General features: G+C 36.7%; 3 protein-coding genes across 6 annotated transcripts; 2 read left to right on the forward strand and 1 right to left on the reverse strand.

Moving 5' to 3' along the window:
* The first annotated feature begins 497 nt into the window (after positions 1-497).
* On the forward strand, positions 498-8,744 carry LOC307170479 (protein shisa-5-like). Its single transcript, XM_079891599.1, has 5 exons — positions 498-841; positions 2,697-2,859; positions 3,145-3,272; positions 6,066-6,281; positions 7,547-8,744. The coding sequence occupies exons 1-5, from the start codon at positions 781-783 to the stop codon at positions 7,723-7,725; spliced, it is 747 nt and encodes a 248-aa protein (XP_079747725.1). The 5' UTR covers positions 498-780; the 3' UTR covers positions 7,726-8,744.
* atrip (ATR interacting protein) lies at positions 4,315-19,039 on the reverse strand. 4 transcript variants are annotated; one of them, XM_079891595.1, is made up of 15 exons: positions 18,822-19,039; positions 18,257-18,416; positions 17,159-17,235; positions 16,808-16,978; positions 16,616-16,731; positions 14,533-14,633; positions 14,357-14,440; positions 14,145-14,271; positions 12,734-13,384; positions 10,809-10,951; positions 10,640-10,731; positions 10,473-10,559; positions 10,005-10,263; positions 9,769-9,835; positions 4,315-4,586 (listed from the first exon to the last, which is right to left on the reverse strand). In XM_079891595.1, exons 2-15 carry the CDS (start codon positions 18,402-18,404, stop codon positions 4,367-4,369), a joined length of 2,343 nt encoding a protein of 780 aa, XP_079747721.1. In that variant the 5' UTR covers positions 18,405-18,416; positions 18,822-19,039; the 3' UTR covers positions 4,315-4,366. The 4 variants fall into 4 exon arrangements, with proteins under 4 accessions (XP_079747721.1, XP_079747720.1, XP_079747719.1 ...); XM_079891594.1 differs by having other exon boundaries at positions 4,316-4,586; positions 18,104-18,416; XM_079891593.1 differs by having other exon boundaries at positions 4,318-4,586; positions 17,159-17,238; positions 18,104-18,416.
* An 820-nt stretch (positions 19,040-19,859) lies between these two features.
* LOC307170163 (protein BTG1) lies at positions 19,860-21,406 on the forward strand. Its single transcript, XM_079891204.1, has 3 exons — positions 19,860-20,018; positions 20,190-20,326; positions 20,608-21,406. The coding sequence occupies exons 2-3, from the start codon at positions 20,206-20,208 to the stop codon at positions 20,943-20,945; spliced, it is 459 nt and encodes a 152-aa protein (XP_079747330.1). The 5' UTR covers positions 19,860-20,018; positions 20,190-20,205; the 3' UTR covers positions 20,946-21,406.
* The last annotated feature ends 390 nt before the right edge of the window (positions 21,407-21,796 follow it).

The raw sequence follows: 21,796 nt of genomic DNA on the forward strand, positions 1-21,796 counted from the left end.
ATTTTTTGTCATGTAATTTGGAATCTGTAATGGACTACAATTTGTAAGCAATCGCACTGTTTGGAAGGAGGGTCAGCAAACACTTAATATTCAGTGATATTAATCTGAATGCTGACGCTGCTGTAACTGAGCTGGACGATGACATCATTTTTTGCAGAACTGCTTTACAGATTAAGTGAACTCATTTAATAATTGATGATCTTTTCTGCGGATCTGAATCAACACTGAACTGACTTCAGCCGAAACGCATCGTTTATTTATCACTGTAACGCTGCTTTGAAATAGTCCTGAAATATCCAATAAAGAAAATAAATAGTGGGGTAAAATATATAAACATAAGAGATTTAGGCCCCAACTTGCTGTTTTGAAAAAGAAAAAAAGGTATATCATCCATGTTCCCAAAACCAGCATATCACCAGACCTTCTAAACTTCGTTTCGTTTTCGTTTTATACAAAAAGGATCCCGTTTGGGAGGGGCATTTTATGGATTATGAGACCCACGTTGTGACACAAATCCGGTCCGTTAATCGGCCATTGATTCCCATTGTTGTAGGTCCAACATCGTCTATGTGTGTGGTTGTGTTGTGTAGGCTATGTTTTTCAGGAAAACGTTAATCTTTTACCCCGTGTTTATAGTCTAGACGTCAGCAGTCTCCTGGTTTAGAGTTAAACCTGAAGGTTGGACTAGGCTTTTTCCCTTCCTTTCCACAAGACAGGATCGAGGGCTGTAGGCGTCTTCTCAAATTACAACATCCGCACTAAACACGCTATTGAAGGGGAATGGCGTCCACCGTCTCGGTTCTTCTGCTCCTGTTTTCGGGAATATTCACGGCGACAGTCGGTGAGTGTATAAAATACCTAACGAAAAGGCTCCTTAACCTTTAATCTTTGTTCTTGTCGACGGTTTGTCCGGGTACACCGATGTCTGTCAGTCAAGTATAGCCTACAGCTGGATCAACCCTGACAGACAAACAAACGACATGATATATGTCAAAACTTTAATTCTATAATTTATCACGATGTATCTTGAAACTGAATCATTAAGTTATCTTTTTGATGTGTCACGTCACGTGTTATTTTTCTCGTCATATTTTTAATGGTTTCAAGTGTTGGCTACTTGTGGTTGTTGTTTTCCTTTTTTGGCTCAGCAAATATTGTCTATAGTAAATAAATGTTATTTTTAACCTAGCCTAATTTTCCAATATTCTGGAACTATTTTGTGTGTTGAATGTTTGATCAACATGTTTCCAGAGATGTGAAAACATCTAAACAGTGATGTATTTCCCCATACTTTGGGTCTAAAATCTGCTGACAACAAGTCATGCAACATAGCTTACAGGTAGAGCATTAATTTACTGCCTCTCATGTTGTTCCGATGAATATTATTTTCTTCCATGAAACACTTGAGGATACATTAGGCAGAAAGTCTGTGTTGCTCTTTTACATACAAGATAAATGGATGGTTATTAGGGATGTCCTGATCAAGTTTTTGCACCCCATAGTCATTGAATATTGAGTATCTGCCGATACCAAGTCCCGATCCGATCCGATACTTATTTTCCCAGTGCTTGGTGCACACTCAAGTACATTAAAGTTATTGAAATCAATCCAATGTGGACAGAGAGTTTGTCAGGGGCTCAAATGTGTGTGTGTGTCTGTATATTGATTTTATTTATACACACACACACACACAAACACATTGTCTACACACACACACAAACACATTGTCCAAAGTAGTAGCCACAAATCAGCCATGTCAAAATACACTTCCCTGCATTAACACTGGCAGTTACAATGGGTGTTGCTGTTAGAAAATCATGCAGGTGTGCACTCCAGACACACACACACACACACACACACACACACACACACACACACACACACACACACACACACACACACACACACACACACTATATAAAGACAGTGGTTACAATGATAGTGATCATCACATATGAATATGGGACTACTAATAGTTATATTTTATCTATACAATAAGCATAATAATTGCAACAAAAAAAGTGGATTAAAGGTTAGAAAGCATGAAGTTTGCAGTGTCAGAATGCCAATCTGTCAGTCAAGTGTGAAGCAAGATGAAACTCATGGCAACGTGTTATGTCAATAACGTCTCAGGCAGTATGACGGCAGATAAAACGAAACAGTAAATAAATAACTTTAGAATGAATCGTTACAAAAGTGCGCATCAAATATGTGCATTGTGTGTGTGTGAGGTGCTAGAACAGACCTCATTGGTTCTCAAGTGCATATTTGAGCTTCTTATTTGGGCAAACCCGCTTGAAGGTGCATACCGTCACCTACTGCACGATACCTGCGTGACAGCTGGCGTAAAATAAAGGATCGGGCTTAGGATAGCCGATATCGATCAGTTAAAAAAAAAAAAAAAAAGAAGCTTAATCGGCCCCCATACCGATTCTTGAGATTGGGTCAAAACATCCCTATTATTCAAACTCTAAAAAAGACATAAAATAGACCTTCTATAAGTCTTCTGAAGGCATTCGGTAGCTTCAGTTGCTTTTGCCGTAGCGCTCAAATCCGCGCAGAACTACTTGGTTTTGAGCGACCTGAGGTTGAGTAAAAGATAGCAAGGTTTTCTTTTGTGTGAGGTTTTCAGCTATTCCTTAAGATACTTTTGGCCAATATGTCTTATTTTTTCTCATCTTTTTTGCTTTGTCTAGCTGATGATGACGACTGCAAGAGCTACATCACCAGCAGTGGTGCGTGGAAGGAGTCCATTGATTGCAAGTTTCTTTCATTCTGCTGTGGGACGTGTGATAACAGATACTGCTGCCGCGATCCATTCTCGAAGTTATCCGAGGATGCACAAGATGACTGCTTTTTGTGAGCAGTCTTATTTGTCTCATGAAAAATAATGGCTTTCATAGTTTTATTCTGATATCAGCACACCAGCTTCACATTTACAACTCTTTCTGTGCCATTAGCATCACCTAACAAGGTTTTGAAAATGACTTCCCAAACACAATCCCCGTTTTTGTTTAAACAGATAGTCATGCCACAGATTTGTTGTATTTACATTTTTTCAGGGAAATCTAACTGCAATCAGTCATATTTGAAACAAAAAAGTATGTTTCTAATGTGATTATTTTTTCATAATCTCTCTTAAAGCAACGATAATAGTACCTATGTCGCTGTCGGCGTGACAGTAGCGGGGCTTGTGGTCCTCATCATTATGTTCATCGTCTGCTGCGTCTGTCCCTGCTGCTGCATCTACAAAATGTGCAGAAAACCCAGACGTAAGTGTCTACACTTGGATATTTTTTAATAATTGCATCCATTCTTGTTCATGTTTCCAATTTGAGATATGTCTTTCTTGCCAAATATTTTGATGGGCATCATATTCCACATTCAGATGTGAAGCCAGTAAAAAATAAATTTGGTAATTTCTCAACCTTAAACTCATGAAACTCATCACTGACATATTCATTGTGGCATTATGTCCATTAAAGTTTATACATCATGGTTGTTGTTGTTGAATTAGCCTTTTTATGCTAATTTAAATGAATGTACTACAGTTTGAATTTTACTGAAATACAGTTCAATCACGATCATAATATAGTCTGTTATATTATATTAGTTAGTCTAGTATACTATACTAGTTAGATTATAATAATATAGTCTGTTATAAAAAATATTGTTTTCATTAAATAATCTGTTATAATATATAAATATAATAAGATATAAAAAACAAAAGTCAAAGTCTAGATGTATTATAATAATGAGAAGGTTTTTATGCAAAATATATTAATTTCATTCTAAGTCTTTTATTTAATTTTGGGCCGAAATATGGACGACCTGGGGCCGGTTTCACAAAGCTATTTTAGACCGGTCTATAGTGTTAGACAAGTCTAAGATTTGCTCATAGACTAGGCTAATGCAAGTTCCACAAAAATAAAGACTGACTTAATTTAGACCAAAAAAATTAGACACCTTACCCCCAGGCTAACTTAGGTCTAAGACTCTGTTACCTTGGCAACCAGCAGTAACAATCAGTTACATTACAAACTGCCAAAAGAAAAGGGAAAATGGCTCATAATTTAAACATTTCTTCTTGTTACTACATTCTCCGCTAAATTTCCCAAGTAAAATGTCTTTGTAACTGTTATACTCCTCACACAAACATATATTTTCCGCTGGGGTAAACTGCACTGAGCGGTTGAATGCGCTTACTCGATCCGCCATGTTTTATGTTTTGAAAAGTGTCTTATTTTACCCAGAATGCATTGCAGTGTAGTCCTACTTAAGATAGTCAGAGTCTTAAGTGCTTTGTGCAACGGTCTGATTTAGATGTCTATCTGAAGTCTGACTATCTACTATATCTAAGCCATAGTCAAAGTCTATCTTTGTGAAACCGGCCCCTGGACGTGTTTTCGTGAGTCTGACCCGTGTGTAAAAATGGCAGAAATGTTTTAAAACTTTTTCCCACAAGTTTAGACTTTCTCTGACCTTGTAGCCTGTGATACAAATGCTGGATTGTGACTTTTGAGAGTGGAAAAACTGAATACTGGAACACTCTGTGATTCCCCACCCAGTCTGACTCACTGTGTCCACTGCAACCACAAACAGGAAGAGTGAGCGCCCATGTGTAACAGAAGGAGATGAACCATTGTCACAAGACACTCATAGACAGCTGCAGTGTCATCTTCATAACATTTGTTTCAAAAGTATAGATTTGGCTTCCCTTTCTGGGAACTGGGAATGTAGGCTATTACCTTTCTTAAAGTGACAGTGCCCCTAAAAACCATAGCTCTCCTGAATTAAAATTTTTGAGTGCACCAGGAGGCTGATATGTGTGTATTTATTCTGTGCTGCTGTCTGTGCCGGTCTCAAAACATGTCTCCATTATATTGTCATATTCTGCTCGTCTGGCGTTTCGTGTGAGAAAGTCTGATCTAATCTAGCCCAGAATCTGATCAGAGTGGTCAGACTGAAACGGATTTCCAGAAATGCGATTTCATTTCCACATGAATGTAGCTCGAAACGGATTTGTAAAATTTGCATTCATGACATTCATACTTGCTAAATCTGATCGGATTTCAATCGGATATGCACTGAAACCGGATTTAGTTTGACAGTTTGAACGAGGCTTTAGTGCTTAAATACAGACAGAGTAACTATGGACAAACTGGAACATGCAATGAATGAAACCGATACCAAAACAGAATTAGGCCTTAACAGATACTTTTATTTATTTATTTTAATTCATTTTTATATTTGGATTTTTAAGGTTTTAGTAATTTTGTTGTGTTTTTGTTATTATTAGTTTATTTTTATTTAAGTTTTAGTTATTTTAGTACAATGATGTTGCCTTGGCAACTAGCTGGAAAAAAAGTGTTATAAATGTTATTTTATTTCAGTTAATGTTTAACTTTTATGGTTTTAGTTAACAGGCTTGAAGTATGTTGTCGGGAGTACCGTACCTATTCTTCATAGGTTGGATTGGTTTCATTTTCTGTCAGCATATTATTCAGGGTTGTCGTAAAGTTATTTGTTCATAATTGAGATATAATTTACCATTTAGCTGATGTGGTCGATGGTGATATCTGTAGTGCAGGGTTGCCCACATAATTATGATATTTAGGTAATGCAATTAAATGATGTCAAATGATTTGCATGCCAAATTGTAGAAACTGAAAAACATATTTACACAATATATATTTAAAATTAAAACAAATGGTTGGTTGATTAATCGTCTTAATCAATATATACATCTATATTGCTGAGGTTTTAAACAGCCTTCTACTGATTACTTGCTATCTGGTCCATCTTAAATTTAGCCATTTAACCGTGCCAGAAATGAATTGCAGCTGTGATTGCAGTTGCAGACGTTATCAGGCTGTCCTTATTAATTTAGTTTAAAAATAAAATAGTGTTTCAAAGTTGGCTTTGAGACCCACATTTATAATAATTAGGACAGAAAGGTTCCAGAGAAGTTGTGACAGACATATATATATATATATATATATGGTGAGTCCTCCATCAACTATTATCTATTATTCATGTTGTTTTTCCTTTGATTTGTTCAACAGCTGTTATGGGAGCAACAACAACAACTACAGTGGTATCCACACAATACCCTCAGCAGCCTGTTGTCCACGGAAGTCAGTACCCTCCGTACCAGCCCGCAAAACCACCTCAGTTTGGGTACAGCGGGGCACCAGGATATGGAGGGCAGCCTATGCCCACTGCACCATATCAGGGACCGCCATACGTAGCGGGACCCCCTCCCCCATATCAGGAGGCTGGTAAGATAATGAGCTTGAACAGCAAAAGTTGTAGGGCTGGGCGATAAGTATGAATATTCATGATGATTTTGCTGGTAAATGTCGTGAATGTCGAAATTTTATTATGCTTTTTTTTATGTGTCATTACGTAGTTTTACAAAGATTCAACACACTATGAATGCACATATAACGGTGCTCAACCGCAAAATTTGTTCTAAAAAAGGAAGTAAAAGTTGTTTCATGTTCTCACCACAGGTGAAGTTTCAGCCCACGCTTTTCATCATGCGTAGTTTTTGCAATCCTGTCTTGTCTCATGACTGGTATGAGTCATGAGTGTGAAAGGCAAGGCCGATGTTTAAAAGCGTCTGTAGCAAAAATGATTTATTACTTTGCATCAGTTCAGAACGTTTTAGTGAATCGATTCAGAATTATTTGTTTGCATTTTCATTCAAAAGGTGTTTTAGGGAAAATAAATTGTCGGTAATTATTGCTGTTAAAACAGATAAGTTTTAGATTATAACTTTTTTTAATAAACTGTTTACTTTTAGTTCTTGCATTAAAGATTTTTTTAATCTATTTGGCTACAACGGCTGGTTGAATTAAAGAAGCACATATTTAAGATTTCTCATATCACCAAAGGAAATAAAAATTGTGTGTTTTTAGATATACTGCTGTTTAATAGTTTGGGGTATGTAACATTTTTTTTTTTTAATGATTTTGAAAGAAGTCTCTTATGCTCACCAAGGCTGCATTAATTTGATCAGAAAATACAGTAAAACAATAATATTGTGAAATATTTTGAAAATAACTATTTTCCATTTTAATCTTTTAAAATGTAATTTATTCCTGTAAAAGCTGTATTTTCAGCATCATTACTCCAGTTTTCAGTGTCACATGATCCTTCAGAAATCATTCTAACATGCTGATTTGATGCTCAAAAAACATTTATTATCATCAATGTTGAAAATGCTGCTTATTATTTTTTGTGGAAGCTGTGGTTCTAAGATGAATAGAAAGTATTTTTTGTGGAAGCTGTGGTTCTAAGATGAATAGAAAGTTCAAAAGGACAGTATTTAATTGTCACTTTTGATCAATTTAATACACCCTTGCTGAATAAAAGTAATAATTATTTATATCTTACAGACTCCAAACTTTTGAACAGTATGTATTTACTCAGCCCGAACAAGTTACGGTTAAATTAGCTTGCTACAATTATTTGCATAAAAAAAGGGACAACAGTGTCTCAGTGACTCAAAGAGGAACTGTAATTGTGTGTGTTTTTTTAGGAGGCCCAGGATATCCTGCTCCGTACAGCCAGGCTGCGTATGACGGTGGACAGGCCGCGTACCCCATACAACCACCAGCTCAGCCTGGTTTCGCTCAACCGCCTCCACCGGCAAACTACAGCTCGACTCAACCAGCTTACAACCCCGCCTATGTGGAGCCACCAAAGACCGCTTACTAAACCACAAGCTGGACTGTTGATGCTTATGCAGTTCCATGACCTGGTCTCCTACAATTGTGCATTGTACAGCTACTGTGGACAGCATATTCCAATCGGGTCGGGAATAAAATGATCGGTGTTTATCATTATTGCTTTAAGGTCTTCTTGCGTGCCAGCATTGTTTTCCTTACACTCGCCTTTTACACTTCATTTTATATAAATATATATTTTATCTTCTGTGACTCCAAGCCATATTACCTTTTCACTTTGTTTATTTGTGCAAAAGGGAATATCTTTGTTTTTCATCTTGAAATGCCGTTACACGCCTTTAAGATCGTCAGATTCATTTTATCCTGGGAATTTGCACAAAATACTGACATTTTATCTGTTGGTGAATTGGAATCACGACAGCATGCTGTTCAGATGTTTTCACAATTTTTGTACCATTCAGGTTTAAGCATCTATGAATGTTTGTAACAGTGTTCTCATGCACAGAGATCCAGAAAATGCCTTATTTATGCAGCTTATGCAGCAAATTACACATGGACACTTTAACTACTACATTCTCAGTGTGTTTGAAGAATTTTATGGAACTTGGGTTCTGTATGTTGCAGAAATTCTGCATTCATTGAGTCGTCAACACATTTTATAAATTTCCCTTTCCTCTTTCCTTGAGCCAAATGACTTTGCCATCAATTTAAATAATGTGAAATTATTTTTTTTAAACAATAAAAGTCACTTAAGGTCAGAAAGAGGGTGAAATTTAAGATGTTGTTTGACTGGCGTGTCTAGTTATCTGGAAATTCTTGCAACAGGCTTTTCCGGGGTATGAAGTTAGCTCATATTTGATTAGCCTATCCCTCTCTGTACAATCTTCCACTGATTCCTGTTGGGTGTGTGTCGGGTCATATTTTTGGGATGTTTGTTCATGGTTTATTAACTATTAATGTTCAAATAATTGGTGTTTTATGTTCAAATGTTTATACTTAAGCATCTCCATGTTTGCAACTGCAAATAAAAATAAATTGAGCTGGAATCACTGTTATAGTCATATTCTCTGCCTACAAACATCATTTCTCTCATTTTAGTCAGATTTTCCATTTTTCAAAACCTACACAGGGCAAGTTAAATGATATACAGGAAGTGAGCTCACTCGAGTTGATGCCAATTAAAAATACTTACATTTAAGCAACATGCTAAAAATACACTTGATGAGAAAGTACATAACATCTAGAAATACTTTCACATACCATTAGAGTACATTTGTCATTTTATTATGCAGGTCTCTGAATCAGCTGTGAGATATTACCTCGTATAGTTAAATGGTGTACAGGAAGTGAGCTCGCTCACTCACGTGTTGACTAATGTCAAAAATAAAAAAAATAATTTAAGCGACCTGCAAAAAATACAGTCGTGATGGGAAAGTACATACCATTCCATGTCGTACATAACATCTGGAAATACTTTGTCACAGACTGTTAACGTACATTTGTGTCTTATTTTATCATGCAAGTCTCTGAATCAGCTGTGAGATATTTCCTCATATTCGCCGCCGTCGTCAATAACAACTCACATCCGAGTTAACTAAAAACGCCGCTACTTTCCGCAAACTCGCGCTCTCGTTTTACAAACTGTCGCCATTTTGCGCAGTACTTGTCTATAGTGTAACTTGCCTCAAATGACTTTACTGTAATATTGTTGTGTTCGTTTTGTTGCTATCCCAATTGTTTTGTACATTAACATTATTATAATGTACTACTTTTTTCCTGTCGTAAATTTGGGATACAACGGAGATTATTATTTTAAAGTGATAGTTCACCCAAAAATTGTCATTGTCATGAATTATTTTGACTCGTCCTTCAGTTTATAAAAACTGCAATTCATAAAGAATTAAAAATACCTCAGTGACTTAGAATTAATTCTTTAATTCAGGTCATTAGTGCTCAGTCTTAAAAAGAATGGCAAAATCTGAGGACAAGAGACAAACAGAATGTTTCTGAGGGGACACACTGAACATTTTTCATTGCAAAACTTCATTATGAAGTTATAAAATATCATTATGACCCCGTCTCCATATCCATGTCTTCAACGTACTCCGTTTCAGATCTGCAGATCTCCTCCAGAGCCAGTTCTGGAGTGAAACAACAAATATAATACCATTTAATGCACCACAGTGGACTAATTTTAAAACAAATATCTTTAAGGACAGTAAATGTTATACATCAGAAGTCAGTTAGCCAATCAAAATGATGTTGGCATTAATTACTATTAACTTACTGAATATAGAGATGTGAACCCACCTTCGCTCTCGGACAGATCTGGGACCAGACGGAACGTGTCTCTGATGGCGGGAATGACCTGATCGTACATGTGCAGGACGTCCAGACAGTGTTCGGAAAAGGACGAGTCCTTCAACAGCAGCCAGTGCAGTAACATCAGAGCTTCTCGCAGTACCTGTAATCCAGGACTCGTCCAGGTCCGATTCCTCAGCGTGTGACTTCCTCTGCCTTTTGTTTTCAGCCACTGCCTGTGTAAAAGCACAACGATCGTCCGCACCACCTGAAGATGAATAAAATACAGTATGGTCAGTACCAGACCATTTTGTTGCATTTTGCTCTACAGAAATGAAAGATTTAAGAACAATGATCATTTCAATTGTGCTTCTGTAGTCACTTTGTCCAATTTTGTCAATTATATTCTTTGTTGGTTTTGCTTCAAAACTAACAGATATGGAGGGTGAAAAGTTTTAGTGTTTGTCTGAATCAAACCTCATTAATACACTGGCAGGATGATTCACAAAAAGCTGTCCATGTTTCTGCCTTCTGTGTGAACAGTGTGGTTAAAAACCGGATGACCTGTTGACAGAGGACTCGGATTTTTAAAATTACAGTTTAATACAATGCATTTCAAAACAAAGTACTGCAAGATAACTCACCTCAAGTTCAAAACGACTCCACATATCTTCTGAGGCGGATTTCTGCGGTCTAGAGGTGACGTACTGGAATATTTTGAGAAAAAGACATGGATCTGAGGGAAGACAGAGGGTTTGTGTTAACTCAAGCCAACAAAAAGACACTTTATGAAATGCTGAAAGACACACTTACATTCATGCGAGCAGATTTTTGTGGCCATCTCTTCATTATAGATGATAAACGACAGAAATCTCACAGACAGAAGGACTATTCTGTAGGACGTCTCCAGAGTCATGCATTTGGACAACACTTGACTCGACATGACAACCCGGAGTCTACATTTGAGAAATCAGATAACAGTTTAATTGGTAAATAAAAGTAAATGAGCATGATTATAATAATATGCTTATTTACATTACAAGCTATGTCATTTTACTCTCTGGTCATATAAATATCAGAAACTTCACCAAACTGCATATTTTTGCTCAGTCTGAAGTTGAGGTGATTTTTTTTCTCAAAAAACAAACAAAAAAACTCTGCATGCAAAGTTTTGTTTAGTCTGTCTAAAGTTTTGATAAAACGTTTTGATAAAAGCAGATTGTTCTATGATTCCAGTAACACTTTAGTTTAGGGTCCAGTTCTCACTATTAACTAGTTGCTTATTAGCATGCATATTAGTAGGATATTGGCTGTTTATTAGTACTTATGAAGCACATATTAATGCCTTAGTGCATTCACACAGAATGTGCATCGCAAACACGTGCTTGACGGACGTCTTAAACCGTTGCGCTCTCGTCTTGCGTCTTTTGCAGCGTCTCGCGTGTGACCCTCCATTCATTGGGGCGTCGACGCTTGACGGAGGGCGTGTCTGAAGCTTGGTGCTGAGTCTGCTGATGCGACCATCACAGTGACAACAGCCAATCACATTCATTTTCCAGTGTCGCATGAACTGCTAGCGTCTGTGCTAGGGCATTTGCATAGGCGATCTGATTGGCTGATGCCTGCATTGGTGCTTTAAAAGTTGAAAACTTTTCAACTTCTGCCGCGAGCAACACCAGTGACGTGACGCAAGGGAACCCACAATTCAGTTCACCAATGCATGACGTCACCGAATCAAAGTAAATCATAAGCGTAAAGGCCGCTACCCCGTGTGAATGCACCGTGACACAGCATTATAAAAACGCAGCACTCAAGTTAAAATAAGTTCAACTTATAAAAAAACGCTTTTCTAGACCTTGCACTTTTTTTTTTTTTTTTTCGCTCCACGGCTAGCATATTTTTCTAATTGTTTTCAATGGGAGATCCGCTTTTTAAAGCGCCAGCAGCGTGACGAGGAGCTGAACGTGTATTTCACGCTGAGCGCAAGCATTTTTTACCGGATGCCGAGTTGAAGAATGTTCAACTTTAGGTAAAATGCAGTGCTCATCGTTTAAAAAAAACACGTCTTTAATAAAAAGAGTCCTGGAATGTATATGAAGTGTTCTGTATAGTGTGGTCACTGTCACTTTTTACCCAGCCGTCCAATTAGAGGAAGGACGGGACAAATACCACACTGACCAACTGCCACATCCTGCTTTTACAATGGTAATTGTTTTATAGAAACAATACAGAAACAGATCTGTGAAATGAAATACTAGTCCACCGCTTGGCACTCTGTGTGAAATAGACGCTCAGCTCCTAGTCACACTGCTGCCGCTTTTAAAAACGAGGCGCTCCCATTTAAAACAATTGGAAAAATATGCTAGCCCTGGGGAAAAAAACATTCGGTGGAAACACAGCCTAACAGCAAAAATGTGTTCTGTGTGAACCAGCCCTTTTTCTGTATGACCATATTCTACATCCCTTAATCCTACACAATACCTAAACTTAACTACCTAACTAACTATTAATAAACAGTAATTAGGAGTTTTTTGGAGGCAAAAGTCATAGTTAGTTGTTAGTTAATAGTGAGAATTGGACTAAGTGTGACCATGATTTCATATGTCAGGCTTTACAGGGTTAAGATGTTGCCACAGTATTTCTTTCCACTTTCAGTCATCTAAATGTAAAGTAAGTGGCAGAATCAGACTATGAAATGGGAAAAGAACATGACACTCATGTAGACACATGTACTATACCTCAAGAGCTGGTTATCCTGCGCTCTCTTGGCCAGCATGCTAAGGGTCTTCAAACTAGTGTTCACTAGCGCCTCCCTCTGGCCAGCGGCGGTAATGAACGCTGGATCGGCCAACTGTAGGAGTCTTCTGAGAAGAGGCAGTTGGGTTTGCACCTCCCTGGTGAGATTCTCAGAGGCGCTGAGGGGATTCTTCGAGCACTGCGGCCGGTTAAGGCAAATCTCTCCGTCCTGATGGCACAGAACCATCTCCAAAGCCTCACAGCTGTAGCACACTATGTGATAGAGAGCTTGCATGGCTGCCAGGGCGAACTCCTCCTGACCGCTGAGAGATTCCTCCAGACTCGAGGCCAGGCTGGAGTCGGAAGATCCCGACAGGGAGCTGCCATGGAGCGAGGCTTTCGCAGAGCTCTCGACGGACTCCAGCGACTGACAGTACGTGCTGATGTGGAAGGTGAGCAGGGGGAGGAAGTGCACCGCGGCCGGGCAGGTTTGGAGAGCAGCATCTGGATTATGTGGGACACTCGTGGAGGGCTGGAGAGTTAATGCGGTGAGAGCGGACATAGCGAGACTCTGCAGCTGGTGGAATCGAGCTTGAGGACGATGAATCGATCGGAATTCTGTGGAGGACGAGCTGGAAGTCGTCAATGATCCCCTGAAGTAAAGGGGGAAAACAATTCACAACAGTCCCAACTTTTTACACAGATAATTAAAGATGCAATAGTAAACATTTAACAAACAGTTACTAATACTTAAAAGACATAATGCTAATAGTTATTTTATCATACATGCATGCTATTTCCACAAATAACTATCAAATTTCCACACGTTTCAGGCCTAAAATAAAGAAGGTTTTCCCCATAAAAAAAATAATTATTTTTTTTCATAATTTCCCCCTACTTTCAAAAAATTTATAATTTATTATTAAAATTATTATTATTATGATGAATACATTATTCTATAATATATTATTTCATAATAAATACTAAAATACAACAAATAATATTTTATAAGTACTGTTTTAAAAATGCAATAAATAAAATCCAGCCAAACCAGCAAATGTCATGATGTACTTTTCTTTTCTCTGGAATGAACGTGAAGTGAAGTGTGCTTTATGAACCGAAAATATGTCTGATCATGTGACTTAAAAATATGTATTAGATCAACGTTTCCAATGTTGACATTGTTCAAATGTTCCAATGGAATATACCAACATCTACAAATGTTGCAATGGAAATTTCCATTCTTTATGATTAATGTTGTGAAAGTGGGCCAAGGATTTCCCAAAACAAACAGTTGTATGTAGTAAAAGCCAATGTTTACAGTATATTTCTCAGATTTCAGGACATTTCAGACACACAAACACATGGAGACTGTGTTGAGTGTGTTGTATGAGATGTCTTGTTGATACTCACGAGCTGACATAGCCGTTCTGTGACAGGACGTTCGGTAGAGCGGCAGGACTGATGGACAGCAGGTGACACAGACCCAAAGTGCTCGGATCCAACGGTTGTTGCAGCAGTAGGTTCAACAACACACAGCCTACAGCATCACAAACACAAACTCACAGCAAACACACCGAGGGAACAGACTGAAGATAAACGCTAGAGATTTGATCAGCCGTTACCTTCCTGTTGATGGTCAGATCTGAGGGTTTGGTCTGACTGCGGCTCCTCTGTGAGGAAACGTTTGGGCTGAGCTGGTTTCCCATCTGATAAGAGTTAGAAAATGTGATGTTGAGGATTGAACGACAATGGAAAGACCTCAGGAAAGGAAATGTGCATAAAATGTGAATGTCCATACCCTCTAATAGATGGTCTTTTTTGATAGGAGACGTTCTCTTGGAGAGCTCGGCTGCAAAGTTCTCCTTAGTCATGAACGCTCGACTCGCAGGAGAGTGAACACTGTGTTAACACGACAAAAAACAAAACACAAATCAACTATTTTCAGGAAACATTCTAACCTTTTAATACAAAACAAATGTTATTATTTATAATTTGTATTAATTATAATAATAACAATGATCACTAATATAAATATTAAATAAATATATTATTTAACAGGAATACTTATAACAATAATACTATTAACAATTATTATTATAAAAAAGTAATAGTGATATTTTATTATATTATTTCATCGTTTTCTTTAATACTACAACTAATAATACATATTAAAAATAACTAAAATTTTAATTAATAATATTAAACACAATAGTAAAAGTATTACTATTACATATTTTGATAATTATTTGAAAATAATTCTTAAAAAACAATCATCATCATCAATATTAAAAACAACAATAAATTACAATTATTTATTTGAAATAATGATAAATAACGCAATATTAAATAGAATAATAATAATAATAATAATATTAATAAAGAAAAACAACAATAAATTACTACAATTACTTTTTTAATAATAATAATAATAGTTATTATTTAATAATACTACCACTAATTCATATTATTATTAAAAACATCAACATGAATAATAAATATAATTATTATTTAAAAACAACAATACATTATTACAATAACTTATTTTTAATGATAATAATAAATACAACAATTATTATTATTGAAATGTTTAGTAAGATTTAATGTTAACACTTTTCAATAAGGTTTTATTTGTTAAGATTAGTTAACATGAACTAACAATGAACAATACTTCAACAACATATATTAATCTTTGTTAATGTTAATCTAAACATTTACTAAGGGTGTCTTCACACCAGGAAAGTCCGCTAGTTCACTTGCTTTGGTCCGGACCAAATACAATGTTGATTTATTGTTTGTTTGGTGTGGTTCGCTTTCACACGGCCCTTTTTGCAAGTGAACCAAAATTTGTAAACCAAACCACACGTGTGCTGAGGTCATCCATTCATTGGACAGAAATTCTCAAGCAGGGAAAAGCAGGAAGTGCAGAAACAGGCAATTTATGGAGATCTTTATAGTGCAATTTTTATTCTTTTACTGATTTGGTGTCATCAGCTACTAACGCAATGTGAAGAAACTTATGAGCATCATATGATGTCATCTGTACGATGTTGTAATTAGGATTTTGCAAAGACGAAGATGTGCTGCAAGACGGTTGCGGCGGAGAGAGCAAGCTCTTAACTGATCAAGCATTATTAAAGAGAACACTCAGTAATAAAAGAAGAACCAATACACAAATTACAAGCAGAGATGAATACTAAATAACAAAGTTACAAAGTCTAACAGTAGTATTCAGGTACAGAAATAAGCATAAATGTGAATGCACTCCCAGAATGCACTTGCTTCGCTGCCCTACGAGGCCACTCCAAAGCCACACCTACCGGTTACAGAGGGCAGTATCGGAAGAAATGATACAACTAGGCTACTAGTCGACTCGAAACTGAAAAGACGCCGTTTTATCGTGAGAGCCCCCTATGGGCGGGTTGAAGACATGCGGAACGAGCTCCTCCTACTGGCTGTAGTCTCTCGCCTCTGGACAAAAAAGCCTCCGATGACGATTTTTGAGTCATCTGACTTTTTTTTTCCAGACACACAATACAGAAATCTCTCGTCTCAGGGGGACATGAGGGAGGGAAGCACGGTCATTCGAAAATACTACCGGGTTTCTACTGATACAAAGCTTAATGCTAATCGGTGTAGTATCCCTTTAACAAATGGGACCTTATTATAAAGTGTTACCAATTTAATTTAATAACAAAAAATCCAGTATAACATATGATACACTGGAGTGGAGTGCATGCAAAGAGACATGCTTATGTGAACAAAGAAAAGGAAAAAAGAAAGAAATGCTGACCAAAAGCTGTAACAGTGCCGACAACAGAACAATTGTTTCTCATTACCAATTCCTCTGGAAGAAGACACACAAAAATCAAAGTTGTATTTACATGTTTCGTGCAGGTGTGCCGGGCTGCTTTCCTCCACGCTCCACGCTCCGAAGTTTCCCTCTCATTTCATTCATCTCGGCTTCTTTAAAGTGCAACTCCGACTGCAGTGACTGCACCTGCGGTAAATCCAGCATTTCTGTGAGTTCATGCGAAACGTTTCATCGGGACGTCAGTCAAGCTTGTGTGCCGTACCTTCCTGGACAGCTCCTTCTCCCGTTCGCTCTGAGCCTGAGCTTTCTCTTTCTCCAGGGCGAGTTGGGTCTGCCGCTGCTGTTCCTTCTCCTGATTGGCCAGTTTCAGGGAGTCCCGCAAGACTCGGATCTCTCCGTTCTTCATCAGGATCTCCTCCTCTACCTCCTTCAGCTGAGTGTGAACGGAAATGCAGACACATGAGAACTGGTTTAATCAGGAGAAACTAAATGATGGCTGGTTTGGTGTAAGAAGCCTTGTCTAAAAAGTGGAGTTCAGGAAAAAGGGGTCTTTTTGAGAGCAAATAAAGTGATTTTCTATTAACTACAACAAACCGACCGAACAAGGACACACCTTTTTCTTCAGGTCTGCTTGCTGTTCCTCTAATTGCTTGTAGTTCAGATCTTCTCCATCTTTACTGGAATGACCATCTGCTGTGTGAGACACAAACTGGTTACATTTCTAGATTATCCCAACCAAAGTTCATATAATGCAAAAATTACATGAAACATTTAATTATATATTTTTTATAAAAAGCCGTGCAAAGAACTGTGGGAATTAGAGTTATAAAATATTTCAAAATAATATAATAACAATACATTTAATTTTCTAATAATTAACATCATAATATTTAAAATGTTATATTTGTAAATAAATATTCAGTAATAATAATAATTATCATCATTAATGATAATAAGATTTAATAATACTTGTTTAGTTTAATACATTTTTGCTTTGTAAAAATTCCAATATTACATAATTTTAAATTCAATTTAATGAGTATCATTAACAGTATTTTGCCTAGTTAATTTTTGCACTATGTAAAAATCCAATTATATATTAATATAATCATATTTAGATTCTTTATTATTTAGACTTAAAACACATCAATAATAAGTGTTATATTGCATTTTTATACAATGAATACTTTTTTTAAATAATCATTTCTAATATTCAATAATAATAATAATAATAATACTTAATAAATTTGAAAAATTAAAGAAAATTATAATAAAAACTCTAAATATGATTATATATTATAGTATTAGATTGTGGTGTTAAATTAAATCTTATAAATTAATTCATAATTATAATAATAAATGATCATTAGCTGTTGTTGTTATTAGTATAAATCTGCTCTGTGAAACACAAAATAACATATCCAGAGTCCATAATATAATGCAAAAATGAGCTATGCAAAGAACTGTGGGGAAAAGTTCTCAGTCCAAAAGCAGACAGAGGGAGTGTTTGGGAAACAAAAGACTTGTGGAATGTGTGTCCAAAACGTCTTACACTAACCAAACACATCTTTTCTTGGAGGCTCCTTATTGTTATATGCGCTACTGCTGCAGCCGTCTCCGATGGCAAAAGTTTTTCGGCCTGATCGCACAGATGCTTTGCTTTGCTCATCAGCGCAAGCGAACACAGAACCAAATGTTCTCTTTGACCCACTGTTCTGGACGTCTCCTGTGACGGCCTGGGACGCGATGATGTCAATCTGGTCCAGGTCATCCTGGGTGAAATCGATGTCATCATCAAACGGGTCTGGTACGGCTGACACCTGATGACCTTTCAGTCTCTTGCTTGGTGGGAAGTCCATGACAATGAGGTGCTTTTGGGAAATCAAAAAAATCATAATTAATATTTATTGATGATCAATGATGAAAACATTCAAAAAAAAAAAAAAAATAGTAGGCATCTCAACTTTTGTCAGAACTGTATATATATATATATATATATAAAATACACACACTATTCAATTTGGGCGGCAAAGTATCCTTTTCCGACATAACAGTTTGTGCACGTTGTAAAATGTCATTAATGTCAGTAGTAAAAACTAAAAAACAGTTGAATGTAATTTATATTCGTAAATACTAGATGTTCATAGTCAATAATCCAGTTATTTTCCATCCAAAGGCGGAAAATAATACCTAAACTACATGCAAAAGTCTTGTAGAGTCACATACTGGGTTTATTATGGTAAAACTGTGGTAAAGTGCTCAGGTTTATCAGTTACCTGCTTCAGTGTCCCTCTCAGACTCCTGCATTAACCTGCTACGACTCGTCAAACACACACCATGCTGGACAAAACACAAATAAAGAGCTACTCCGAGCTGTTAACATAAACATAAATGACTAAATAAACAAAATAATAGAAAACTTGTGAAGCTGAAAGCATTTCTGAGCTGTGCCTCTCATTCGGTGTGGAGGAGGATCATGCGTCCAGACGAAAGCGCATGCGGTAGTAAAACCTCACCTGATTTGCTAAAGCGTTGCCCCAGTGTCATACGGTGCGCTATGATTGGTCCATTGACCAAAGAACGTACTACGGACTACGGAGACGTTCATGAGACAAGTGTTATGCACAAACGCGTTTTCCCCCCATTTAGAAAACACGTAATAAAATAAGTTTTATTTTTAAAACAAGTAAATTAAAAGTTATCTTAACGTGTATGACGGTGCGTTGGGAAAAGTTTGTTTCCTTTTTTAATGTTCGTAGACATGAAACGTAAATCAAGTTCTCATAAAAGTTGTTTCAGCATGTAGCCTGTATTTACTTAGCCTCCTGTATATAAATGTAATAGCTGTACTAAATATACTTAACATCGAAAGCTATTACAAATGCTATGGGTACACAACAAAAACACTGTTACTATTAAACCTTAAAACATGAACATGGACACAAATCGTTTTTGTTGCTTTAAAGTTGTGGACTGCCACAAAATTGAAGCTAATAATGCATTTTATGTGTGAAGAGTAAAGACTGTTTTTTTTATTATAAAACTTTCACAATATATGCATTCAAGTTGTGTACGTGAAATTGTTTAATACGAAAGAGACACAGACGGAAAAAATAATTAAATAACGTATATAATAAATTACATGCACCATACAGTATGAATAAGAATATAAAAGTACTCATAGTAACAACTATAATTTGCTAGTTTAATACGTGATACACCGTCTGTTTATGGAAATAGATCGTTTGTGACGTCATCTCGAACTCGCTCTCTGATTGGCGGAGGCGCGTGGCCGCAGAGTGTTTACCATCTGAGCGCAGAACTGGAGCTGCACGTACTCGTACAACCACCGAAGGAGGAAGTTCGCGGTCAAAAACAGAAAATTATTTGCCCGTTTTTACAACTTCGTTAATAAAAACGCTCGGAACAGCTGTGGAAACTCTCTGTATCCGTATACCGATTCACTGGAGCAGGTCAGTAGCGTTTAAGGCGCGATTTTTCGTGTTGTTTTGAACAAAGGAATATGCCAAATACATTGGCCAGGCCTGTTGAGTTTAGATGTACTCGAGCTGATCGATCTTAAAAAACTCGTTCGTGCTCACATTTGATGGTGTATCACAGTTTTACCTCGTTTTCCCTTTCAGCTCATGCAAAAACTTCATGATGAAAACTGAGGTATCTACTGCTGCTAACTTTGTCACACGTCTGTTGAGGGGAACGGGACTGCTTTCAGAAGAACAGCTGCAACAATTCAGATTCTCTTTGGAAGAATCTTTAGGGGGTAAGACAGGATTGGACATGATCTTTCCATTGTTCAAAGTGAATTCAAGTAAACCATAGTTCAAAATATATACATGGTAATAAAAATGAACATTGTTTATTGTTACAAACAAAACCAGCTGAAGATCAGATTCAGTTTATTGCAGCACCAAAGTCCATTCATTGAAACTTGCACCATTTTAACCCCCAATCTGCCTTAACAAAGCAAAAACGTTGGCAAGTAATGCTAATCAAAGGCTGTGTTTGATTGTGCCAAGGCCTAACTTTGTTCTTTCATTGTAGATCATTATCAGCACCATTGGTTCCCAAACGCACCTTGCCGAGGTTCGGGTTACAGGTGCATCCGGATCAACCACAAGATGGACCCTTTGATAGGCAAAGCGGCCTGTACGATCGGACTCACAAAAGAGCGACTCTTTTCACTGCTTCCAAGTGAACTCACCATGTGGGTCGACCCGTATGAAGTGTCCTACCGGATTGGAGAGGACGGGTCCATATGTGTCCTCTACGAGTCCACGCCACCGCCGGACAAAAATCAGAAGGACAGCTGCAAAGACAAACTGAGAATCGGACAGTCGAGTCCGTCCAAATCCTTCGGGATGATGACTTGCTCCAGCTGAAGAATGATTCTGTCTAATGAGCTGTGTGTGAGCATTAAATCAGGCATTGCTCACATTTGATTTCTTTTTAAATCTTGGTTTTTTTTTTTTTAATCAATGGTGAAATCTTCATCCTATTGACCTCATGGTGAAAACAAATGTATTTTGATTAAATGTATGTTTTAAGCTCCCTGTACAGTCATGTTGAATATGTTTTTTTAAATTTCTATTAAAAAGGTTTTCTATGAATTTCTAAAAAAAAAAAAAAAAGTCTTTTGTGGTTATTCTATGTAATTACATAAACTAATCCTTCCTTCCTTCCTTCCTTCCTTCCTTATCATATTGATGTAATGATTTACTCTTCCTAAACTTATATTTGTTTATTTGGAATTTGCCTGTAGGAAATGGTTAGTTCAACAACTGCCATTCAATACATTTATATATAATAGAAGCCATTGCGTTACATATTAAAAGCAAAGTTGAAAAAAAGATGTTCTTCAGTTAATGAAAAGAATTCTGAACAAAATTACACGATAAATACATTTCGAGAATAATCTCGATGTAAGTCACACACACAAAAAAAAATTCTAGGGTAAAACTTTATATGGGTGATCTTAAAAGACATTTTTTTCATTTTGTGTGTATTTTAAATATTTACAAGATACATTCCAAAATTTCATTTTCATAGTTGGCTTGAATTTAAAAGAATGTGTAATTAAATTAGTAACAGTTAGTGACTGCTTAATTATTTAAAAATGTTTTAATGGTATGACTAGACAAACCTCAACCTTCAAAAGTATCTCACATATCATTGTTTTAGTATTGTTTTTTTTAAATCAATTAGATATTTTCTAATTCTATACAAAACGGAA

The sequence above is a fragment of the Squalius cephalus genome, assembly GCF_949319135.1.
Source record: "Squalius cephalus genome assembly, chromosome: 13".
Lineage (NCBI taxonomy): Eukaryota > Metazoa > Chordata > Actinopteri > Cypriniformes > Leuciscidae > Squalius > Squalius cephalus.